Raw genomic sequence first — 24,500 nt, forward strand, 5'->3', positions numbered from 1 at the left:
CAGACAGCACCCAGAGTCCCTGACAGACAGCACCCAGAGCCCCTGACAGACAGCACCCAGAGCCCCTGACAGACAGCAGCACCCAGAGCCCCTGACAGACAGCACCCAGAGCCCCTGACAGACAGCGGCACCCAGAGCCCCTGACAGACAGCAGCACCCAGAGTCCCTGACAGACAGCGGCACCCAGAGCCCCTGACAGACAGCGGCACCCAGAGCCCCTGACAGACAGCGGCACCCAGAGCCCCTGACAGACAGCGGCACCCAGAGCCCCTGACAGACAGCACCCAGAGCCCCTGACAGACAGCGGCACCCAGAGCCCCTGACAGACAGCGGCACCCAGAGCCCCTGACAGACAGCGGCACCCAGAGCCCCTGACAGACAGCGGCACCCAGAGCCCCTGACAGCGGCACCCAGAGCCCCTGACAGACAGCAGCACCCAGAGCCCCTGACAGACAGCGGCACCCAGAGCCCCTGACAGACAGCACCCAGAGCCCCTGACAGCAGCACCCAGAGCCCCTGACAGACAGCACCCAGAGTCCCTGACAGACAGCGGCACCCAGAGCCCCTGACAGACAGCGGCACCCAGAGCCCCTGACAGACAGCACCCAGAGCCCCTGACAGCAGCACCCAGAGCCCCTGACAGACAGCACCCAGAGCCCCTGACAGACAGCGGCACCCAGAGCCCCTGACAGACAGCGGCACCCAGAGCCCCTGACAGACAGCACCCAGAGCCCCTGACAGCAGCACCCAGAGCCCCTGACAGACGGCGGCACCCAGAGCCCCTGACAGACAGCGGCACCCAGAGCCCCTGACAGACAGCACCCAGAGCCCCTGACAGCGGCACCCAGAGCCCCTGACAGACAGCGGCACCCAGAGCCCCTGACAGACAGCACCCAGAGCCCCTGACAGCGGCACCCAGAGCCCCTGACAGACAGCGGCACCCAGAGCCCCTGACAGACAGCAGCACCCAGAGCCCCTGACAGACAGCACCCAGAGCCCCTGACAGCAGCACCCAGAGCCCCTGACAGACAGCAGCACCCAGAGCCCCTGACAGACAGCAGCACCCAGAGCCCCTGACAGCGGCACCCAGAGCCCCTGACAGACAGCACCCAGAGCCCCTGACAGCGGCACCCAGAGGCCCTGACAGACAGCACCCAGAGTCCCTGACAGACAGCAGCACCCAGAGCCCCTGACAGACAGCAGCACCCAGAGCCCCTGACAGCAGCACCCAGAGCCCCTGACAGACAGCGGCACCCAGAGCCCCTGACAGACAGCGGCACCCAGAGCCCCTGACAGACAGCACCCAGAGCCCCTGACAGCAGCACCCAGAGCCCCTGACAGACAGCGGCACCCAGAGCCCCTGACAGACAGCGGCACCCAGAGCCCCTGACAGACAGCAGCACCCAGAGTCCCTGACAGACAGCACCCAGAGCCCCTGACAGACAGCGGCACCCAGAGCCCCTGACAGACAGCGGCACCCAGAGTCCCTGACAGACAGCGGCACCCAGAGCCCCTGACAGACAGCGGCACCCAGAGCCCCTGACAGACAGCGGCACCCAGAGCCCCTGACAGACAGCGGCACCCAGAGCCCCTGACAGACAGCAGCACCCAGAGCCCCTGACAGCAGCACCCAGAGTCCCTGACAGACAGCGGCACCCAGAGCCCCTGACAGACAGCGGCACCCAGAGCCCCTGACAGACAGCGGCACCCAGAGCCCCCGACAGCGGCACCCAGAGCCCCTGACAGACAGCGGCACCCAGAGCCCCTGACAGACAGCGGCACCCAGAGCCCCTGACAGACAGCAGCACCCAGAGCCCCTGACAGCAGCACCCAGAGCCCCTGACAGCAGCACCCAGAGTCCCTGACAGACAGCACCCAGAGTCCCTGACAGACAGCGGCACCCAGAGCCCCTGACAGACAGCGGCACCCAGAGCCCCTGACAGACAGCAGCACCCAGAGCCCCTGACAGACAGCAGCACCCAGAGCCCCTGACAGCAGCACCCAGAGTCCCTGACAGACAGCGGCACCCAGAGCCCCTGACAGACAGCGGCACCCAGAGCCCCTGACAGACAGCGGCACCCAGAGCCCCTGACAGACAGCACCCAGAGCCCCTGACAGACAGCGGCACCCAGAGCCCCTGACAGACAGCGGCACCCAGAGCCCCTGACAGACAGCGGCACCCAGAGCCCCTGACAGACAGCACCCAGAGCCCCTGACAGACAGCAGCACCCAGAGCCCCTGACAGACAGCAGCACCCAGAGCCCCTGACAGACAGCACCCAGAGTCCCTGACAGACAGCACCCAGAGCCCCTGACAGACAGCACCCAGAGCCCCTGACAGACAGCACCCAGAGTCCCTGACAGACAGCACCCAGAGCCCCTGACAGACAGCGGCACCCAGAGCCCCTGACAGACAGCACCCAGAGTCCCTGACAGACAGCGGCACCCAGAGCCCCTGACAGACAGCAGCACCCAGAGCCCCTGACAGACAGCAGCACCCAGAGCCCCTGACAGACAGCACCCAGAGTCCCTGACAGACAGCACCCAGAGCCCCTGACAGACAGCAGCACCCAGAGCCCCTGACAGACAGCGGCACCCAGAGCCCCTGACAGACAGCACCCAGAGCCCCTGACAGACAGCAGCACCCAGAGCCCCTGACAGACAGCGGCACCCAGAGTCCCTGACAGACAGCGGCACCCAGAGCCCCTGACAGACAGCGGCACCCAGAGCCCCTGACAGACAGCACCCAGAGCCCCTGACAGACAGCAGCACCCAGAGCCCCTGACAGACAGCAGCACCCAGAGCCCCTGACAGACAGCAGCACCCAGAGCCCCCGACAGACAGCAGCACCCAGAGCCCCTGACAGACAGCACCCAGAGCCCCTGACAGACAGCAGCACCCAGAGCCCCTGACAGACAGCAGCACCCAGAGCCCCTGACAGACAGCAGCACCCAGAGCCCCCGACAGACAGCAGCACCCAGAGCCCCTGACAGACAGCAGCACCCAGAGCCCCTGACAGACAGCACCCAGAGCCCCTGACAGACAGCGGCACCCAGAGCCCCTGACAGCGGCACCCAGAGCCCCTGACAGACAGCGGCACCCAGAGCCCCTGACAGACAGCGGCACCCAGAGCCCCTGACAGCGGCACCCAGAGCCCCTGACAGACAGCGGCACCCAGAGCCCCTGACAGACAGCGGCACCCAGAGCCCCTGACAGACAGCACCCAGAGCCCCTGACAGACAGCGGCACCCAGAGCCCCTGACAGACAGCACCCAGAGCCCCTGACAGACGGCGGCACCCAGAGCCCCTGACAGACAGCACCCAGAGCCCCTGACAGCAGCACCCAGAGCCCCTGACAGACAGCACCCAGAGCCCCTGACAGACAGCCGCACCCAGAGCCCCTGACAGACAGCGGCACCCAGAGCCCCTGACAGACAGCACCCAGAGCCCCTGACAGCAGCACCCAGAGCCCCTGACAGACAGCGGCACCCAGAGCCCCTGACAGACAGCACCCAGAGCCCCTGACAGACAGCGGCACCCAGAGCCCCTGACAGACAGCCGCACCCAGAGCCCCTGACAGACAGCGGCACCCAGAGCCCCTGACAGACAGCACCCAGAGCCCCTGACAGCAGCACCCAGAGCCCCTGACAGACAGCACCCAGAGCCCCTGACAGACAGCGGCACCCAGAGCCCCTGACAGACAGCACCCAGAGCCCCTGACAGCGGCACCCAGAGCCCCTGACAGCGGCACCCAGAGCCCCTGACAGACAGCGGCACCCAGAGCCCCTGACAGACAGCACCCAGAGCCCCTGACAGACAGCGGCACCCAGAGCCCCTGACAGACAGCACCCAGAGCCCCTGACAGCGGCACCCAGAGCCCCTGACAGACAGCACCCAGAGCCCCTGACAGACAGCACCCAGAGCCCCTGACAGACAGCACCCAGAGCCCCTGACAGACAGCACCCAGAGCCCCTGACAGCAGCACCCAGAGCCCCTGACAGACAGCACCCAGAGCCCCTGACAGCAGCACCCAGAGCCCCTGACAGACAGCACCCAGAGCCCCTGACAGACAGCGGCACCCAGAGCCCCTGACAGACAGCACCCAGAGCCCCTGACAGCGGCACCCAGAGCCCCTGACAGCGGCACCCAGAGCCCCTGACAGACAGCGGCACCCAGAGCCCCTGACAGACAGCACCCAGAGCCCCTGACAGACAGCGGCACCCAGAGCCCCTGACAGACAGCACCCAGAGCCCCTGACAGCAGCACCCAGAGCCCCTGACAGACAGCACCCAGAGCCCCTGACAGACAGCGGCACCCAGAGCCCCTGACAGACAGCGGCACCCAGAGCCCCTGACAGACAGCGGCACCCAGAGCCCCTGACAGCGGCACCCAGAGCCCCTGACAGCGGCACCCAGAGCCCCTGACAGACAGCGGCACCCAGAGCCCCTGACAGACAGCACCCAGAGCCCCTGACAGACAGCGGCACCCAGAGCCCCCGACAGACAGCAGCACCCAGAGCCCCTGACAGCGGCACCCAGAGCCGGCTGCCCCAGACCCGCCCGGGGGAAGAAGGCTCTCAGGGCCTGAGGGCCTGCCCAGGGGGTCGCCCAGGTGGGACCCTCTCTGCTCACGCTCCAGGCCCGGGGGCACACTCCCAGCAGCGGGCCCTTGCCTGGGGCCACCCTGGGGCTGGACCGAGGTCCTCCCTGCTGACCCTCCGGCCGACGAGAGCCCGGGAGGGGGGTCTGTTCAGCAGCCCCACTCAGACCACCTGCCAGTCCCACGGCCCCCCCCCACCTGACAGCTGACTCTCCACCCAGCGGGGTCCTCGGTTCCGGGCTCGGGGGCGGGCGGGGGAGGGGGGACGGTGCAGCCTCCTGCGCGTCCGCGCTCCGTCGAGGGAGGCACAGGGCCACCATCTCCATCTGTTTTCTTTTTCAGATAAAATCTATTCTAGGACAGAAGTATGCGCTCCCCTCCACCAGGCGGCCGCCCCGGGCGCTTAGACACGGCCTCCTCCGTGGGTGGCCGCCGCAGCTGCGGTCAGTGCGTCCCTCCGCAGGGGTGGCCCCGGGCAGGGGTCAGGCCTCAGGACACTTCCCGCGGTGGCGAGCCCCGGGGAAGCTCGTACACGAGTGTGTGTGAGCTGCAGGTGGCCGGCCGCCGCCCAGGACCCCACCCCCCGTCACCCCAGCTCAGGGACCCCTCGGTCCACAGGTCCCCGGAGGGGGTCTGCCCACAGGCAGCGTGCGGACCCCAGGACTCCAGGCCCCACTCTGGCCGGTGCAGACTGGGCCGGGGTCTCCACTGAGTCAGGGACGGGTTGAGCTGAAATAATGTGTCTTCAGGGCCTCTCGACAAGACATGGGTTCCGTGGGCCCCTCAGCCTGAGGTCTGGTCCGGGGTCCTCAGGGAGAGATGGGGTCAAAGCCACGTGGAACCTCAGACACCTTTGTCCCCAGCCGAGCTGGTCGCATGTCCCCATGTGGGGGGACCGCCCGTGGGCCGGGCCAGGGCGCCCCTTCAGTGTCCACAAGGGAAGTCCTCCCTGTTAGTGCCCTCCCGTCCCCATCGCCACGGCCTCCGAGTGTCCCCGCGCCACCAGCTCTGCCCAGAGGGGCCTGCGTTGGCCACGCTGCGTCTGACGACATCAGGCTCTGGGAGCCAAGCAGCTCAAAGCTCCCGTTACCGCGACGCTGGCGATGGAAGAGCAGACGCACAGCTACCTAGCGTGTGACCAACCCCTCTGACAGCCCTGAGGACACACACAGCTTCCCGTCTGTGTGACAGTGCTGGGGGGGTCTGCGGGGGGGGGGCGTCGGCCATCGGGGGGGGTCTGTGGGGGGGCGTCGGCCATCGGGGGGGTCTGCGGGGGGGCGTCGGCCATGGGGGGGTCTGTGGGGGGGCGTCGGCCATGGGGGGGTCTGTGGGGGGGCGTCGGCCATCGGGGGGGGGGTCTGCGGGGGGGCGTCGGCCACCAGGAGCCACGCGGTGCTGGGAGCAGGGGGGGCAGGGACCCCAGCGCCCGGAGGGCCTCAGACCAAGCGCCCCACCGGCCAGCCTCGCCTGTCCTTCCGGATGCAGAGCAGCTGGTCAGGAGCCTGAGGGATGGGGGGGGGGAGGGCTTGAATCCCATTCAAGGTGGAGCGTTTTTGAAATAACCGGCTGGAGGTTTAGGAAATGAGGAAAACAATAAAAAATGAAATAACAACGGGTTTTGACAACAAATTAAAAGAAGGAAGAACCTGCGAGCTTCCCAGGACAGAGGAGAGTGGCCCCCCCGTGGGAACGGCTCCCCTGCGACAGACCCTCAGGGTGGGCGGGCCGGGGGGCACACCCCGGGGGCCGGGGGCTGAGGAGGGTCTCGCGGAGGACTCAGGGCTCCCAGGGTGACCCTCCCCGGGGAGGGGGCGCTCTCCCGGGCCGACAGCTCGGATGCCGGGGCCAGGTCCGTGCCTGAGGCGTGTTCGCCCCGCCCCACACACACGCCTCAGCTCCTGTCCGCACCTGGTGGGGCCCAAGTGTCTGGAGCAGTCTGGCATTTCCCAATTCCTGGACTCGTGCACCCACACAGCTGCTCACCGCACGGCTCCCCCTCCACCACGCCGGGCAGGGGGGCCGGCACAGCGCGTCCCTGAGGGTGGCCCTCAGCCCTAGAAGGCCCCACATGCTCAGGGTGGGGCTCCCAGCCCGCCAGGCCACCAGGCCCTCCTCCCTGTCACCCGGGAGTTTTTATGTCCTCGGATGACACAATCAGAACCACATGTTTCTCCAGACGGGAAGGGCCCAGGCGCACCCCGCTCGGGACTGCTGCTGTGGTCTGTCGGGTGGGCCTGCGCCAGGCGCACCCCGCTCGGGACTGCTGCTGTGGTCCGTCGGGTGGGCCCGCGCCAGGCGCACCCCGCTCGGGACTGCTGCTGTGGTCCGTCGGGTGGGCCCGCGCCAGCCGCACCCCGCTCGGGACTGCTGCTGTGGTCCGTCGGGTGGGCCCGCGCCAGCCGCACCCCGCTCGGGACTGCTGCTGTGGTCCGTCGGGTGGGCCCGCGCCAGCCGCACCCCGCTCGGGACTGCTGCTGTGGTCCGTCGGGTGGGCCCGCGCCAGGCGCACCCCGCTCGGGACTGCTGCTGTGGTCCGTCGGGTGGGCCCGCGCCAGGCGCACCCCGCTCGGGACTGCTGCTGTGGTCTGTCGGGTGGGCCTGCGCCAGCCGCACCGCCGTGACCCCGGGCAGCCCGCTGGCAGCCAGGTGCAGAGAGGCGCTCGGGCTGGCTCAGGGTCGCGGGCTGGGACCCTGGCGGACACCGCCCCCCTCCACCTGCAGGCTTCCCGGGGCCTTCGACGCTGCTCCTCTCTCTGTTCTTGTCTCGTCTGCCCAGTGGCCCCCGGAAGCCTGCCAGCTCCCAGCCGGCCTCACGGTCCCTCAGCCTGGCCTCCCCATGGCCACGTTTCCAGCCCAGCTCGTCACTGTGAGCCGGGCTGTGGGGTCACAGGGTCCAGGATGCTGGCCGGCACCTCAGCAGGTGTCCTCAGGACGTGGTCCAGGAGGGATGGCCCAGTGTACGGAACCTGCAGCCACGGTCCCTTTGCTTCTTACCGGGCACCTCCGGCCACGGCCGCTGCTGTTGGCCCACGGAGCCCCTCACAGTTGTCGGCAGCTGGCCACACCCCTGCTTCCCAAAGAGAAGCGGAGGCCTCACGGAGGAGGACTAACCGCGGTGCCCGTGAGCACCGGTGCCGCCCGCCTGGGGCAGCTCCGCCTCCCAGCCCCTCGGTGCCGTGAGCGCCCCGGTCACCTCGCTGTCCAGCCGGGCTGCCACTAGCCACACGCAGCCGTGGAGCACTGTGGGGCAGCCAGTGTGACCGAGGAACTGACCTTTTCATCCATTCCACTTGAATTGTTTTGGGTTTAATTGAAATGGTCCCGTGCCGGTGGCAGCTGTGTGTGCAAGCCGCCCTGGAGGACCCGCAGGAAATGTCACAAAAAGGTCAAACACAGAGTTTTAACTGTGATCAGCTGGCAAGACGCGAGGGATGCTACCGGAGAACGTCAGTTGTGTCCCAGGCGGCCAGTGTGGTACCCCTGTGTCCACCCTGGCCAGTGTGACCCCACACCAAGAAGAAACGCACCGAGTGCTGGGGACATGTGGCCCAGACGGGCAACAACGTGATCCAGCCAGTGATTTAAGAACCAGACATCAAAACAGCCCTAAGAAAGCCCAGAGCTCCCAGGACTGCAGAATATAAACACCACCATTAAGCCCCGAGGCTGAGGGGGCGTGGGGTCGTGCCCTGGATGGGGTGCAGGTGACCTCTTCCCGGAGGCCACAGAGAACTGGGAGCTGAGCACTGTCACCTCCTCCCCCTGGCCACACTGTCCCCAGAGGTCAACGGTGCACACTGCAGGGCTGGGGCTCGGGGTGCAAGGGGTAGGGCTAAACTCCGCGATGTCTGCTGGACGTCATTTCCCCCCAAGCAAAATGGCCGCACCCACAGTCTCCACCACCATCCCCACTTCCGGGGCGGGGGGACCCTGGCTCAGAGCTGGAGATCGAGACCACGGCCACACCCAGGGCTCAGGAGGCTGTGCCAGCTGCCAGGCGTCTGGTTACTGGAGCTGCACTGTGAGTCTCCCTTGCGAAGTGAAGACGGTGACAGGGACACCGCCTGCAGGGTCGCAGTGGGATTGGACGGGCTGGGGGTGTTTGAGCAGTGCCCGGAGGCGTCTGTGACTGGGACCAGCTGTCTTTGAATGGTCAGAAAGTGTCCACCCCGGGGCAGCACAGGGCTGATGATGACGGCACAGGAACGGCGTCCTCACAGGAGGGGGGAGTGGACGCGTCACCCTCAGCGGCCTGGCACTGAGTGTCCCCAGCTTCCTGGAGGCACAGCAGTGGTCGGGTCCCTCCAGCGTGGCCTCCGAGGTGGGAGCGTGACGTCCTGCTTGGAACCGGGGGCCTGAGTCCCCGCCGCCACCCTGAGCACCTCCTTCTGTGCGTGGACTTCGACCTCCTTAAAAAGCACCCGGGAGGGTCCTGTCCCACCCTGACCTCCAGTGAACTCAGAGGTGACACGGGAGCCCGCGTCCCCGCCGTGAAACGCAAGGAGGGGTTTGCTGATTAACCCGTTCAGACGCGCACGCAGTGTCCACTAGGAAACCTGACAGCGGTTTTGTTGCGGTGTTGCCCTGGAGTTTTCTTTTGTAACAGCTTATTTATTGAGGTGTAAGTTATACTCCATAGAATGTATCCACCGTAACGGTACAATTTGGTGAAGTCTTTTTTTTTTCTTTTTAGAAATGTATAGAGTTCTGCAAACTTCAGCACAATCTGTTTTCAAACGCTTGGTTTTTAAACACTTTCAAACATTCCCGTCGGCCTGCGGGGCCTCCGTCCGGGCCCCCACGCCTCCGCCTTCCCCGAGCGAGTGAGCGTGGGGCCCCGTGGAGTCACACACTGTGTGGCCTCTTGCACTTGACTTCATTAGTGAGGGACGATGTCCTCGACCGTCAGTCACCCCGGCTGGAGACGCTGCCAGCGCCTTCTCCTTTCAGACGCTGGACCCCATTTTGTTCCTGCAAGTCACCAGTTCCTGGGCCTCTGGGGCCGTGTTCAGTCTCTGGGGCGCACGCCACGTTGAGCGTTCTCGTACGAGCCCCTGCGTGGACACAGGGTCCCATTTCTCCGGGGTATTGTAATCGTCTGCTGTAATAAATACCATCGACGTGGCGGCGGGTGGGGGGTGGGCTTAGAAACAGCTTTCAGGTCTCACGTCTCTGCAGGCCGGGAAGTTCCAGGTCAAGGCGCCAGGTGATCCGGGCGTGGTGAGGGTCGTCTTCCTGGTTCGTAGATGGCCTTCGTAGATGGCCGTCGCCTTGCTGTGTCCTCCCACGGCAGAGGGGACAGGGGGCTCTGTGGGGTCCCCTGTATCGGGGCTCCACCTCACATCATCCCCATGGGAGGGACAACACACGCACTTTGGGGGACAGGATCGTTCGGACCTCGGGGGCGGGGCGCAGCTAGGAGGGGGGCTGCTGAATCGTGCGGGACGCCTGCCGAACCGCCCGCCCGACACGTTTTCCGCGGCAGATTTACCATATTTACCTCCGGACCCTCCCAGCGGCAGCGGAGCGGGAAGATGAGGGCTTCTCCACACCCTGGTCCTCCCCGCCGGCGGTCTCTGTGACGACCGCCGTCCTCGTGGGCGGGAACTCCTGACTTGGTGTCACCTCGTGACTGACGACACGGAGCGTCCTCTCGCGGACCTGTCTTCTGCACAGCCTCCTCGGGGACGTGGCGGTGTGCGCCCTCCCCCCAGTTTAAATCGGGTTTCTTCTCTTGAACTTGTAAGAGTGCGTTATTGACCCCGGACACCAGGTACAGGCAGACGTGTCCCCGGGGGCTATCCCCCCCCACCCAGTGTGTGGCTTCTCTTTTCATTTTCTTAACGATGTCTGAATGACACGCAAAGCTTTTAATCTTGATGAAGTCTGATGTATCGACTTTTTTTTTTTTTTCCTTTTGTGGATCATGCTGTTAGGGTCACATCTAAGAACATTCCGCCTAAGCCAAACGCTCCCAAATTTTCTCCTGTGTTTTCTTGCAGGGGTTTGAAACCAGCTCTACAATCCACTCGAGTTAATGTCGGCGAATGGCAGGCGGTGAGGGTCGGGATTCATCTTCCTGCCTCTGGAGAGCCGATTGCCCAGAACCATTTGTCGGAAGGACTCCTTTTTTTTTTTTATCTTCTGAGGATTTTTCTTGGCATCAGAGTTGGAAATCAGGTGACCACACATGCCAGCAGTTACTTGTGAACTTCAGGTTTTATTCCGTCGACCTCCGTGTCCACCCTGCGTCAACAACCACAGCCTCTACAGCGTGAGAACAAGTGTTAAAGTCTGGTAGCATCAACACTCTCATTTTGTCCTTTTTCAAAAAGATTGTTTTAGATGTTGTGAGTTCTCTGCCTTGTCAAGAAAAATCTTATGGTTGGTTTGCCGATTTCTAACCACCCCTCCCTCCAAAACACCTGCTGCGGTTCTTACAGGGTCTTAAGGACGAGCGGGAGAATGGCCCCGGGGGTCTCCCAGCCCGGCCTCAGGATACACCGCCCCCACCCTCCGGTTCCTCTCGCCTCCAACCCACGACCTTCCACGTTGCGCTTCCTTTGCTGGGCTTCTTCCTAAATGCTCTTACTTTTTTTTTTTTCCCGATGCAATTGTGAATAGAGTGGTTTTCTTCATTCCATTCCCTGATGGTCTGTCGCTGGTTTACAGACATACAAATGGCTTTGTAGGCTGATCTGGTATCAAGGACCCTGGATGAACTCACCCATTAGCTTGAGTAGCTTTTGCGAAGTGGTTTTTTTGGGCAAATTATAAACATTCTTGGCCGTAAATCAGGACATTTAACAACTAATATTTATTTATCTTTTTTTTTTTTTAAATGAGAGGAAGGGAGACAGGCAGACTCCCCCACGCGCCCTGGCCGGGATCCACTCAGCCATCCCCATCTGGGGCCGGCGCTCAAACCAACCGAGCCACTGGAGGGGGAGGGGAGGAAAAGCAGATGGTCACTTCTCCTCTGCGCCCCGACTGGGGATAGAACCCAGGACGTCCACACGCCAGGCCAACGCTCTTATCTCCTGAGCCAACCGGCCTGTTTTTACTGAAAAAACAAATATGAATGAAATGAATGAAATGAGAGAATGAATGAAAACGAGTAGATAGAAAAACATTGACTCAAATACACCAAACACAAAATAGCACACTGATGGGAATCCCTCAAAACACAGGTGTGGCAGGTGCACAGAGCATGCTGGGGGTGGGGGGGGGGGCGAGAGGCGCCCCAAAGCCTCAGAGGCTGCACGGAGCTGGTGCGACAACTTTAAAAACACCAGGAACCCTGACGGCAGAGCAGCCACTGTCCGACGAGGCACGCTGGCGGCGTCCAGAGGCCGCAGGGGAAGCTCGGGGGACTTCTAAGAGGCCGACCGGACGCCCCTATGGTTTTGAAGTGTGTGGAAACCAAACCCCGCCTAAGGAAGGAGGCCTGTCGCAGACGTGTGGCTGGTTTGCTCCTCAAGACGTTTGCCACGTGTTGGAAGCCGGGGAGGACGGAGGGACAGACTGAATTCCATCCGCACCCCAGGTCCTCCCGGGACTCAGCCCCGTTCACCTCCCCACGCGGGTGCAGACAGACAGGACCTGCAGGCAGAGCAGGCACGTGACAAGTGCCCCCGACTGTTGCCACTTGCTGACACACAGCCCATGTGGGTCTCCCCAACTCCGCGAAGGCTGACCGACCCCCCACTATTTGGGGGACCCCCGTGATCCAAAGTTCTACGGTTCTGCTGCTTAGAGTCCGGGACTCCCAAATAAGCCTCATGAAGAAAAACCTCGAACATTTTTTTTTATAAAGTCTTCTAGCTTGAATGCCGCTGAGAATGAGGTGAAACACCCGAATGGTGACGCCTCCGGGAGCCCCTCGGTGTGGCCGGCAGCTTTGGGACCGGAGCGGGGCGAAACTCAAAGGTCCTCACCCCCTGGGCGTCCCAGGTTATTCCGTAAGCACCTACTAGTCGAGCCCACTGTCAGTTTCAGCCGAGCCAAACACCTGGCCTTGCACCACGGCCCCTGAATCATTACCGACCCCAGTCGATCACAGCTCTCGTGACGATCGTCAAGCCGGAACACTGGAAATGCAGGGTTCTGACCGAGGGAAGGCCGATGCCAGGGTGCGCGAGGAGGACCAGGCCGTCCCGGGGACGGGGTGCGCGAGGAGGACCAGGCCGTCCCGGGGACGGGGTGCGCGAGGAGGACCAGGCCGTCCCGGGGACGGGGTGCGCGAGGAGGCCCAGGCCGTCCCGGGGACGGGGTGCGCGAGGAGGCCCAGGCCGTCCCGGGGACGGGGTGAGCGAGGAGGCCCAGGCCGTCCCGGGGACGGGGTGCGCGAGGAGGCCCAGGCCGTCCCGGGGACGGGGTGCGCGAGGAGGCCCAGGCCGTCCCGGGGACGGGGTGCGCGAGGAGGACCAGGGCGTCTTGGGGACGGGGTGCGCGAGGAGGCCCAGGCCGTCCCGGGGACGGGGTGCGCGAGGAGGCCCAGGCCGTCCCGGGGACGGGGTGCGCGAGGAGGCCCAGGCCGTCCCGGGGACGGGGTGCGCGAGGAGGCCCAGGCCGTCCCGGGGACGGGGTGCGCGAGGAGGCCCAGGCCGTCCCGGGGACGGGGTGAGCGAGGAGGACCAGGGCGTCTTAGGGACAGGGTGCGCGAGGAGGACCAGGGCGTCCCGGGGACGGGGTGCGCGAGGAGGACCAGGCCGTCCCGGGGACGGGGTGCGCGAGGAGGCCCAGGGCGTCTTGGGGACGGGGTGCGCGAGGAGGCCCAGGCCGTCTCGGGGACGGGGTGCGCGAGGAGGACCAGGCCGTCCTAGGGACCAGGCAGCTGCTGGGTGCCCACGGCCCAGCTCTCCTCACTCTGTGCTGACCTCACCGGGCTCCCCACCAGGAGCAAGGTCTGATCCCTTGGGATTGCTTTCCCCGGGGGTAGCGGGGAATATAGTTTGAGACCCCCGACACGTGCAAATGTCACCACCGCCACCTCCGTCGTCTCTCGGGGTCAGGGCGGTGGGTGGGGGCTGAACGGGAGTGGCGGGCATCTGAATGCCGCTGCAGTTCTGGGGAGCACCACCAGGTGGCACCGGGACCGCACTGGCACCGCTCCCCCACCAGCCCCGGCATGTCACCCTCCACTGTCCCCAAACACCACACCTGCCTCCCCCCCCCCGGCCCCGTGGTGCCCTCTGGCAGACGAAGTCCGTCCCCAAACCTCAGAAAGCCCCTGGAGCCCGCCTGCCTAGCCTCTGTGGCTGCCGCCCTCTTCCCTCCGGTGAGGGCCGGGAAGGGGGTCACTGGGCCCCTCCAGCAGGTGGAGAAGCCCAGAGAACAGCCCCACACTGGCTCCCGCCGTGACTTTGTGAATCCATCACACGAATGGTGTGTCAACGTGTCCCTGACACTTGGTCAGAGGGACCGGACCTAGTCAATCACACAAAATAAACTGCGCCGGAGTCCATGGCATTAACCTCCACTTTGCGGCAGGCTAACCAGCATGGAGAGGGGGATAGGCTCGAGCCGGGGGTGAGCAGAGCCCAGCCCAGAGGTGGGGGGGAGCTGTGGCCTCCACGGGCGGCGGACGCTGGGTCCCAGTCACCCAAACAGGACCCTGCCAGGGCATGATCCACTGTCAGTCTCTAGGACCCCCTGACAAGTGGTCTGAAAAGTTTCAGACAGAAGATGGCAAAGCACCGTTCCCCAAAACAGCCTGCACCCCAAGTTTCTGTAGACCCTCAAACAGCCCTGCCAAGGGGCATGTGGCCCTGTTTTGGGGTCCCTGGCTTCCCCTGGTAGGACGAACCCTCCAGGCTGGCCGTGAGCCATCCTTGGTGAAACGTGCAGCCCCAGGTCCCACCTCTGCCTGACGCCTGCGCTGCAGGAGAGAGGGTTTTCCCACGGGAGCCGGAAGCTGGAGCAAGGACCCCAGCCTCGAGGAAGGGGTCTGGGACTGCGGCTGCACCCCCTCCTGGCTGCCGGCCACTCCTGCCATCCTGTTCTCACTCCTCCCTGCTCACGTCACCTCCTCCTCAACGGGACGGCGTCTGGGGGCCGGGGAGCCGAGCCCCTCGGTCCTGCAGGGGTGGCGGGTGGCACAGCGTCCACGGTGCCTGGCCCCTGGGAACTGCTTTTAGCATGTCTCACCGACAGTGACACAGACGTGGCAGGATGACACCAACGCTGACAGAAGCCACACCAGCTAGGGTCCCGCTGCCTCAGGTTAGGCGGCCCCCAGCGCGGTGCTAAGGGGGGTCAGGCTGCACGTGCCCCCACGCCTGGGGCCGGGAGGCCGAGCGCGCTCCGGGGGGTCAGGCTGCACGTGCCCCCACGCCTGGGGCCGGGAGGCTGAGCACCCTCCCACACTGGCTTTGTCCGCTGCGCCCAGGACTGTGGGGCGGGACTCTCTGCTGGGTCTGGGGGCTGGAGAAGAAACCGTGCTGGATGATACGTACCCAGCCTTTCACATCTACCTTCGCCACAGCTGTGACGCGTTCCCTGCGGAAACCAGCTCTGTGGGCAGAGGCTGGGGCGGTGCCCGAGGGTCGCCTGCACCAGCGTGAATACGAAGTCTTCTTGGAAACCAACACGCCCCTCTGTCGAAAGGGGGCGATCGCTCTCTGCCGGCTTTACCGGGACTCGGCGACTCCTCCGATGCATCTTCGAAGTTACGGCTTTTGTTTTTAGTTCTGTCTGCCTGGCATGTGACGCCTTCCCGCAACTTGTCCTCCAGTGGGCAGCCAGTGACGGTCACCCTAACCCCGCTGCTGCCCACGTGCCGAGTACTTGGGCACCAACCAGTTCCCAACAGCTAAATGTTTGCAGGTGTTTCCAACTCTGCACTAAACGCTGCTGAAATGAGCACCTCGGTGCAGACATTTTCTGCCATGAGGTTCATGTCCTTGGGATGGATTCCCGGAAGTGAAGTGACCAGATCGGGGCACAGACATGTCTAAGGTTCTAAACAAATAGTCTCATGTCTGTTCCAGGCTGTGGCTGCCCCACCCGCAGGGGCCACAGACCCTCGCTGGCATGGACAGAGTGAGTCATTCAAATATACAGGGGCCCCAACTACTGTTTCTCTCTCAGGGAGCTGTTAAGAGTCCTCACAAGGGATACGCGATTTCTGGTTGTTTACAGAACGAATGTATCATCTTCTGTGACTTGTCTGTTTTGTGATCTTTAAGAGAAGTTGTGTGAGCTTTGTGTGGACGGTAAATGTGGACCCACGGACCGTGGCTCCTCGGGTCATTAGATGCCAAGTGTTACTCTTTTCCTCTCAAGTCACTTACCAGTGACCTTCCTTAGCAATGTTTTACTTCTTTTCTTTAATATTTGAAAGAGAAAGAATCTAAACCAGAAGAAGATATTTGGAGCTTATAATAAAGGAGGAGCACCCGGGTGTTTTGTGAAACTGCTTCCCAACACCAATGACCAAACAGGTAAATGGGCCAAGACTGAACCTTAGAACCACTCAGCCGATTTACTGCGGGCCTCTTGAATTTAAAACTCTGGTGTGGGGAGCGAGCCTCACGCTCTCAGAGCCTGTATTCAGAAGGTGTGACAGGCCAGCAGGATGAGCCCCGTCATGGCAGTGACAGTCCTGGGGACCAGGAGCAGGGGCGTTCCAGACCTCACGCTGACACCAGAGGGTAACAGGGCAGGAGGAGGCGCAGGAATCCAGAGGACAGAGGGTGTGGGGCCAGGAACTGGAGACCAAATGGACCGTGAACCTGGACGCTCACAGGATTTGCTGAGGAACCAAAGTAAACACACCCAGGAGAAGGTGGTTAATCTCAGCAGTGGTGAGATGGGGAGGGGAGGGGAAGGGAGGAAGGGAGGAGGGTAGGGAGGGTAGGGAGGGGGGAGGGAGGGTAGAGAGGGGGAGGGAGGGTAGAGAGGGAAGGGAGGAGAGAGGACCAAGGGGAGGGGAGGGGAGGAGAGAGGAGGGGAGGAGAGGGGAGGAGAGAGGAGGGGAGGAGAGAGGGGGGAGAGGAGAGAGGAGGGGAGGGGAGGGGAGGAGAGAGGGGGGAGGGGAGAGGAGAGGAGGGGAGGGGAGGAGAGGGGAGGGGAGGAGAGAGGAGGGGAGATGAGGAGAGGGAAAGGAGGGAGGGGCAGAGAGGGGAGGGAAGAGGAGGGGAGGGGAGGGGAGGGGAGGGGAGGAGAGGAGGAGAGGAGGGGAGGAGAGAGGAGGGGAGGGGAGGGGAGGGAGGGGAGGGGAGGAGAGAGGAGGGGAGGAGAGAGGGGGAGGGGAGGAGAGGGGAGGGGAGGAGAGGGGAGGGGAGATGAGGGGAGGGAAAGGAGGGAGGGGAGGAGAGAGGAGGGGAGATGAGGAGAGGGAAAGGAGGGAGGGGAGGAGAGGGGAGGGAAGAGGAGGGGAGGGGAGAGGAGGGGAGAAGAGGGGAGGGGAGGGGAGGGGAGGGGAGGGGAGGAGAGAGGAGGGGAGGGGAGGGGAGGGGAGGGGAGGAGAGGGGAGGAGAGAGGAGGGGAGGAGAGGGGAGGGGAGGAGAGGGGAGGGGAGAGGAGGGGAGGAGAGGGGAGGGGAGGGGAGAGGAGGGGAGGAGAGAGGAGGGGAGAGGAAGGGAGGAGAGAGGAGGGGAGGAGAGAGGAGAGAGGAGGGGAGGGGAGAGGTGAGGGGAGGAGAGAGGAGAGAGGAGGGGAGGAGAGAGGAGGGGAGATGAGGGGAGGGAAAGGAGGGAGGGAGGAGATGGGAGGGCAGGGAGGGGAGGAGAGAGGAGGAGAGGAGAGGGGAGGGGAGGAGAGAGGAGGGGAGGAGGGGAGAGGAGGGGAGGAGAGGGGAGGGGAGGGAGGAGAGAGGAGGGGAGGAGAGAGGAGGGGAGATGAGGGGAGGGAAAGGAGGGAGGGGGGATAGAGGAGGGGAGGGGAGGGGAGAGGAGGGGAGTAGAGAGGAGGGGAGGGGAGGGGAGGAGAGAGGAGGGGAGGAGAGAGGAGGGGAGGAGAGAGGAGGGGAGGGGAGGGGAGAGGAGGGGAGGGGAGGGGAGGGGAGAGGAGGAGGGGAGGAGAGAGGAGAGGAGAGAGGAGGGGAGGAGAGAGGAGGGGAGGAGAGAGGAGGGGAGGAGAGAGGAGGGGAGGAGAGAGGAGGAGAGGAGAGAGGAAGGGAGGAGAGAGGAGGGGAGATGAGGGGAGGGAAAGGAGGGAGGAGAAGATGGAGAGGAGGGGAGTAGAGGAGGGGAGAGGAGGGGAGGAGAGAGGAGGAGAGGAGAGAGGAGGAGAGGAGAGAGGAGGGGAGGGGAGAGAAGGTGAGGGGAGGAGAGAGGAGGGGAGGAGAGAGGAGAGGAGAGAGGAGGGGAGGGGAGAGGTGAGGGGAGGAGAGAGGAGGGGAGAGAGGAGGGGAGGAGAGAGGAAGGGAGGAGAGAGGAGGGGAGATGAGGGGAGGGAAAGGAGGGAGGGGAGAAGATGGGAGAGGAGGGGAGTAGAGAGGAGGGGAGGGGAGGGGAGGAGAGAGGAGGAGAGGAGAGAGGAGGAGAGGAGAGAGGAGGGGAGGGGAGAGAAGGTGAGGGGAGGAGAGAGGAGGGGAGGGGAGAGGTGAGGGGAGGAGAGAGGAGGGGAGAGAGGAGGGGAGGAGAGAGGAGGGGAGGTGAGGGGAGGGAAAGGAGGGAGGGAGGAGATGGGAGGGCAGGGAGGGGAGGAGAGAGGAGGAAGGGGAGGAGGCGAGGCGTCAGTATGTGTGGGGGTGGAGCGTGCTAATATACTTTGGAGGTACAACCTTGAGAAGACGTTATTTATAGGACCACGTACCATAAACATACACATGAGAAACTCCAAGATTTACTTTCATAGATAATGTTATGTGGCAACAGTGCAAAAATGTGAACAAGAATTCCACACACACATCAGGGCAGTTTGCTCCTGGGGGGCAGGGCGGGGGCAGAGCGGCCTCTGTTGGGTTTTTGTTACTAAAACCCATTGGAGGCAAGCGGTTTCCACAGTGGACACACAGCCTGTCCTTTTCTCTCGGCGTGGCGGTGTATTTTCTAAGGGAACCGGGTACCAGTGCTTTGTAGCGTAACTTAAAAAGTCACTTTCAGGCAAAATGACCCAAAAGATGCATCATAAAAATCTCTGTTCTCATAAAACCGAAGAGAAGAAGCCCTCAGGAACCTCCCGGCCCAGGAGCTGGAAATAAACCAGCTGGTTTCAGGAGTGAGAACTCTTAGAAGATGCTCTCGTTTTGAGTCACCTGATAAATGTCCTTAAAAGCGTCCGCCCTGAGCTGGAGACCGGGGTATCTGTCCCCTCACCTGTCCCATCCTGTCAGTTGGGAGACCAGGTACCAGCCCCCGCCTGACACCAGAGTTCCCGCCCCCGGGCTTGCGGCTGGGCAGGGCCCCCGTCTGATGGTCAGCTGGGTGGCTGCGCTCCACACACCTCACCGGGCAGACAAGGGGGGCAGGACGTGAACTCGGAGGGGGTCACGTGCAGGATGTCCAGCCAGTGCCTGGTGGTGGGAGTGAGGAGCGGCCAGGAAGTGTGCAGACAGTACCTTGGACAGCCCTGTAGAGCCGGGCTGGAGCTCTGGGAGCCAGCCGGTGGCCGGCCTTGATTTGTCCCTCATCCCAGTGACCAGCCCCCCGGCCTGGGAGCCCAGAGGACGGTGCAGTGGTTAGGGCAGGCGGTTGTGGAGAAGCGTGTGCAGACGCCCTGAGGGGGCGGGGGTGGGGAGAGCCTGTGCTCGGCTGTGGGAAGACGGCCTTTCGGTTCTGAGGTTATTTCCAGACCACGTCACCCAACTTGAAAAGTACTTTGGGAGAGAAAACAGTGTAAGGACTTAAAACGATCGAACATTTAAAATGAGGACAGTGTTGTGGGACCTCCTTGTCCTGCAGGCAAAGGGTGACAGTGTCACCACTGGTCTGAGTCCCAGGGGCCACCCCCACAGGTTCAGGGTGCCCCACCCCAGCCCAGGGTGCAGGGGGGCCCGCCATGCAGGCCCCCCCATCCATGAGAGCCAGCGAGGGCAGGCGCACACAGCAGACACCAGAGGTCAGAGCAGAGAACGCTGTCTTTATTGACACCACGAGAGTAACAAGGAGGAGGCACAAAATGCTGGACTCGGTGCAGGGGGGTGGGGCCGGCCGTCAGAGGGCCCCCTCGGCCGAGGCAGACCGACCGGCGAGACAGAAATGAGGAGTCCAAGAAAGAAACCCCCAGCCCCACCGAGCAAACACGAAGGCCCCACAGGGAGGTCCAGACAATCGGACAACTGATTAAATTACAGAAGAGACAGGCAGCGGCTCCCAGTGGGGACCCTCCCCACCCCACCCCACCCCCACCCGCCGGGGCGGAAACCAGCGTCAGGTAGGATGTGCTGTCGTCCAAGCTTGGTTTTCACCACACTGCCTGTAAGGAGCTCGGGTGGACAGGGCCAACCCCCCTCTGATGTCTGTGTTCTGCGTGTGTGTGTCATTCGCATAAATTGGGAAGGAAAGCCTCCACCATCTGGAGCACACATCAAGAAAAAATAAAAACAAGCAGAAACTGTCACTTCCTTTTCTTTCCATAGGAGACGTTTAATCATGTCAGAGACAAAGTGAGCCGAGCAAGGCACGGGCTCTGTCACAGGAAGAAATGGTTTCCTTCAGAGGCAAAGCAGAATCTGAAGCCACAGCACACGCACAGCCCACGACGGCTTAAAGAGAAGTCCTAGCGACACGCCGTCGGGAAAGGAGTTAAGAGAGTCGTCGCGGCTGTGCAGAAAGGGGCCCTTTGGGGCCCCCAGTTCTCCATCTGAAAAAACAAAACCAAGCAGCCGGCAGGGGCCGTGAGGGTGGCCCTGGCCTCGCCCGGCCGGCCGACAGACCGGAGCAAGAAGATGAAGGAAACAAAACGAGAAACAGAACGAAAGTCCTCCAAACCAAATGAAGAGACAAGCAGTTCACACGTGAATTCCGTGTCGTTCCCCTAAAACACTGTTTCCACATAAATACAATAAACTCTATTACTGGTATGTCATGTGTTAAACTTTTTTTTCTTCTTACTGTGACAAATGTTTAAAGTAGTCCTTTTTATTTTCCTTAACAATAAAAAGTACATCTTCTTAAGAATAAGTTCAATAAGACGCAAACCTTCCCTTCTCCCGCCCTTTAAGGGTTTGTTTTGCGTTACAGAAAAAGAAAAAAAAAAAAAGAAGAAAATCTCCATCTCTTGAATCAGCAAATGTCGGGAGAGAGGAACACAAAGGCATTTTCTTCTCCCCCGAGCTGCCGAGTTCGGCGTGCAAATCTGTGTACAATATAAAGACATGCCGGCCGTACAGTCATGCAACCTCTGGCTGTAGGAAACTTAAAAAAATATATTCATATATATTTATATATATATTTATATATGTATCAATGCCCATAAAACACGTGGGCCCAAAAAGTCTACAAAAAGAATGGAATGAGCACATGGCTGTGACCAGGAGGGAAGGAATGTTCTGATGGAGAATCGCAGACAGCCCAGCCCCTCCGCGGGTCAGACCCATACAAAATGGCGCTTCCCCTGGAAACAGGCTTTTAAAAGAAAGAAAGAAAAACCAAAACACGTGGACAAACTGGCCCTTTGGAAGCCGGCTTGGCCCCGGACGGCTGCCTGCTGGTGGGGGGGCTCAGACGGGCCGTGGTGGGAACTGGGGGGGCCGGCGGAGGCGTGGGCCCCGCAGTCACAGGGTCTCCCGTGAAGAGGATAAAGTGCTCGCTGGCCTGGCCGCCCCGCTCGGCCGTGCCCCAAGGCCTTTACAAAGGAAGAAAAGGGCTAAGGCCCAAGGGCCAGAGGGAGGTGTGAAGAGCGCTCCCCAACGCGGGGTCGCCCTGGATGCACGGCCGCTAGGAGGGGCCGCGTCTTCACAGAAAAGAAAGGCCGCACAGCGACGCTGCCCGCACGCCCGTGAAGCTGGAGTGAGCCAGCCGGCCGGCCACACGGGCACCTCGCAGGGTGACCTGTGGGAGGGGAGGAACCCCCAGGGAGGACTGGCCACCGGGAGGTCCTTGCCGTCCTGTCATCTGTAAAACGTCAGATGACACATTCCTTCCTAGCAGCCGGGACGGGCAGGGTGGCAGGGGCTCTCGGAGGGCCGTGTGGAGAAGGGGCCAGAGGCCGGAGAGCCGCCTGGGGGCCCTGCCACCGCTCGTGCCACACCGGGGACGGGAGGCATGGCGCCCCCAACAGCTCCCCGGCCAGTGGGCCTCAGAGCAGAGTGGCCAGTAGGGAAGGGAAAGTCAAACACACCCCAAGTCCCTCCTGTCCTCTCCTCGAGCCCCTGTCCCAGACCTGACCACTGTGACCAGCAGCACCAATGACCAAGACCGTCCAAGAATTCAGATTCGCCTGCTCAGTCAGTGCTCAGCATGTCAGCGGCTCTCAGAAGCTGCCCTGTCTGCGTCACAAACGCAGGAGGCCGGCTCAGGACCCTCCCGCGGGCGCACTGTCCGAGCTGCTGCCTCCCACAAGCCTGAACTCACTACACACTTTGGAATGAAATCGGTGGCTTCAAATGCTGAAAAACAAGTTACCAGGTAAAAGTGACGTCCGGTTCCTGTCCAAGAGTAAAAGCGCAAAGCCCGGCTGTCCCGTTGGGGACCTGCTGTCCCCGCCGGCTCGCCCAGCCGCAAGGGCCCCGGCCGCGTGGCCGCAGTGGGGACGCCAGGAACGGCGCCGGGCCATGCATTGCTGACATGCGTAAAAGGTCTTTGGAAAGCTGAAGCTAAAACCCCAGCCTGACGACGTGGTCAGACCAGTTTAAACGTGAGTTCTGTGAACACCGATGGCCCGTGGTGTCTGCGGCCAGTCACCCAGCTCAGGGTCACGAGCGGTCCCCGCCGCGCCTGCTGCGGAGAGGAGATGCACCAGCCCTGTGGCCCTCTGACGCACAGCAGACACGGGCCCCGGGACAGCCCCGGCCTACCGCGCTCGTCCTGAAAATAAACTCCGATGGCAACGGTTCTGGTTGTCATAGAAAACTGCTCACTGTACATACAAACGAGAAGGAAAACAATAAAAAACACCTTTGGAAGTTTAAAAAAAATGTACAAGCGAGAATTTAGAAAAAAGAAAAAGGTTTAGACATTGTCACCATTCAGAAAACTGCTAAATGGTGAGAAAAAGGAAAAAAATGTGAAATTCACAAAACAATGCTTATTCAGGATCTTTTTTTGTGAAAAATTCATATAAAAATCAACAGCAAATTTATATCCTTTGCTATAAAACTCATTAGGTACATATATGTGCGGAGGCGCGGAGCGGGGTGGGGGGGGTCTTTTCTTTAGAAAACATTTTGAAATAAAACCCAAACTTGCGGTAGTTGCCAGTGGCAAATGTGTTGGCAATCTGAAATCGATCTAATCTGGACTCCAAAAAAATAGGTGAGTTTCAAACGAGATCCCTTTCCATAAGCATCCTGACGTCTAATTCACAAGTCACCCCTCGCCAGGGACCTTCACCATGTGCATTTATTATATATATATATATATTTATATATATATACTTTCTCTATAAATGCATTATAAATATTTTACCAAGATTTCAAAAGAGTCAAGTTTCTTAGCTTGGAATACATTGGAATATATATTATACATATATATATTTATTTATACCTAAAATTTAAGCAATACTTCATGCTAACTTGCTTTTAATAAAAAGCATTCCGATCCTAACACTGAGAGTGTGCCTAGGACATGCTTCACACCAAACGTAGATGCTCAATTGTTATATGATGTATGAGAAAAGAACACTTTGGATTCATTTAAAATTTGTGGGACTTCAAAACCCCCAACAGTATCTGCCACTTTTTGGGAACTACCTCCATCTTCCTCACACGGTGATAAAGCGAACGAGGGTGGCAGGGTCGCCGCCGTCAAGGCGCCCGAGCTCGCTGGCCCGGCCCGCGTGGGCTGGCTCCTGCCCGCGGGCACGCCGCAGCCCCAGCCCAGGACGCTGTCCCGCCAATTCCTGCTGTTTGTATTTTTCTTAAGGCATTGTTCCTCAGACTTCAGAAAACCCAGCCACAAAATCCACCAGAGCAATAAAAAAAAGGCACAAACTCGCATCTTCCAATGGCTTTGAGACGACAAAGCCGGCTCCCGCAGGCTCCCATTCGGTTTTTGTCGTTTCCCCTAAAATGCTCGTCCACTCCGTCCCCCACCCGGCCGCAGACCCCACCGCACCCCGCTCTGGGTCAGAGCCGGCCAGAGCCGTAGAAAACATTATCTTTAAAAAAGTAAGCTACAAGATGAGTGGTTTACACGGAGACTGGAATCGTGGGTATTAATCATCAACGTTAAGCACCAGTTTTAATCAAGTCTGTTTTGTATTATTAGATCTTTGATTTTCGTTTCCGCGTGTCAGCTGAGTCGGGCACCTCTGCCGTCAGCTCCGCAGGCTTCCTCCCTCGTGGCCGCCGTGCGGGGCCGTGGGTGAGCCTGCGCGTCCCGGCATCTGTCCTGGGCTCCATGGGAGGCCGCCCTGCCCCGTGAGGCCGGGGTCTGGGCTCCTGGTGCCCGCGGACTCAGAGATCGCCTGGCAGGACGCAGAGAAACGGCAACTTTTCTTGGCAGAGCTTCAAGACAGACAGATAGAGTCGCGGCTGCGGAGGCTACAGGGGCGGCTCCTCCTCCATGGGCTCCTCGTCGGGCCTGGGGCGGGGCCGGGGTTGGACAAGGCAGCGCAGCAGAAGAGAGAAGGGTGGACGGCGGTCAGCGGCAGCGCCGTGGGGTGTTCCCTGCCCGTCACTGACCACGGCTGCCTCGCCCCTGGCCCTGCCCACCTCCTGCCTCCACGTCCTGGTCAGACATTGCGGGGCCACCGGTCAGAAGCGACCACTCCCCGCATGCCCAGGGCTCTTCCACACTGGACAGACGTGCCATGCTGGCCGAGCTCTGCAGTCAGGCGGGGACATCCCTCTGC

At 61.8% G+C, this 24,500-nt stretch overlaps 2 protein-coding genes across 8 annotated transcripts in view; both read right to left on the reverse strand.

The window, feature by feature from the left end:
* Window positions 1–6,717: 6,717 nt before the first annotated feature.
* On the reverse strand, window positions 6,718–22,275 carry LOC136379061 (collagen alpha-1(III) chain-like). The gene is made up of 12 exons (XM_066346531.1): window positions 22,112–22,275; window positions 21,155–21,332; window positions 19,105–19,197; window positions 16,239–16,309; window positions 14,626–14,677; window positions 13,591–13,666; window positions 12,642–13,419; window positions 10,099–10,275; window positions 9,767–9,879; window positions 7,710–7,838; window positions 7,593–7,665; window positions 6,718–7,474 (listed from the first exon to the last, which is right to left on the reverse strand). The coding sequence occupies exons 1-12, from the start codon at window positions 22,273–22,275 to the stop codon at window positions 6,718–6,720; spliced, it is 2,661 nt and encodes an 886-aa protein (XP_066202628.1).
* The window catches only part of HDAC4 (histone deacetylase 4), a 272,909-nt gene continuing 268,014 nt past the window's right edge, over window positions 19,606–24,500 (reverse strand). For all 7 annotated transcript variants that reach the window (XM_066346634.1, XM_066346638.1, XM_066346636.1 and 4 more), the window contains one exon: window positions 19,606–24,229. In XM_066346634.1, coding sequence (XP_066202731.1) covers window positions 24,190–24,229 — 40 coding nt within the window. In that variant the 3' untranslated portion in view covers window positions 19,606–24,189. The remainder of the gene's footprint in view (window positions 24,230–24,500) is intronic.

This window comes from Saccopteryx leptura, chromosome 7 (genome assembly GCF_036850995.1).
Source record: "Saccopteryx leptura isolate mSacLep1 chromosome 7, mSacLep1_pri_phased_curated, whole genome shotgun sequence".
NCBI classification, from domain to species: Eukaryota; Metazoa; Chordata; class Mammalia; order Chiroptera; family Emballonuridae; genus Saccopteryx; species Saccopteryx leptura.

What these genes read in the sequence shown, in the direction of transcription:
- LOC136379061 (XM_066346531.1), bottom strand. Translation starts at nt 22,275, where the DNA reads ATGTCAGCAATGCATGGCCCGGCGCCGTTCCTGGCGTCCCCACTGCGG. An exon ending in AGCCGGCTTCCAAAGGGCCA is followed by an intron (nt 19,198 to 21,154) that starts GTTTGTCCACGT and finishes CTGGGCTCCCAG; the next exon opens with GCCGGGGGGCTGGTCACTGG. An exon ending in GCCGTCCCGTTGAGGAGGAG is followed by an intron (nt 13,667 to 14,625) that starts GTGACGTGAGCA and finishes GGTGCTCCCCAG; the next exon opens with AACTGCAGCGGCATTCAGAT.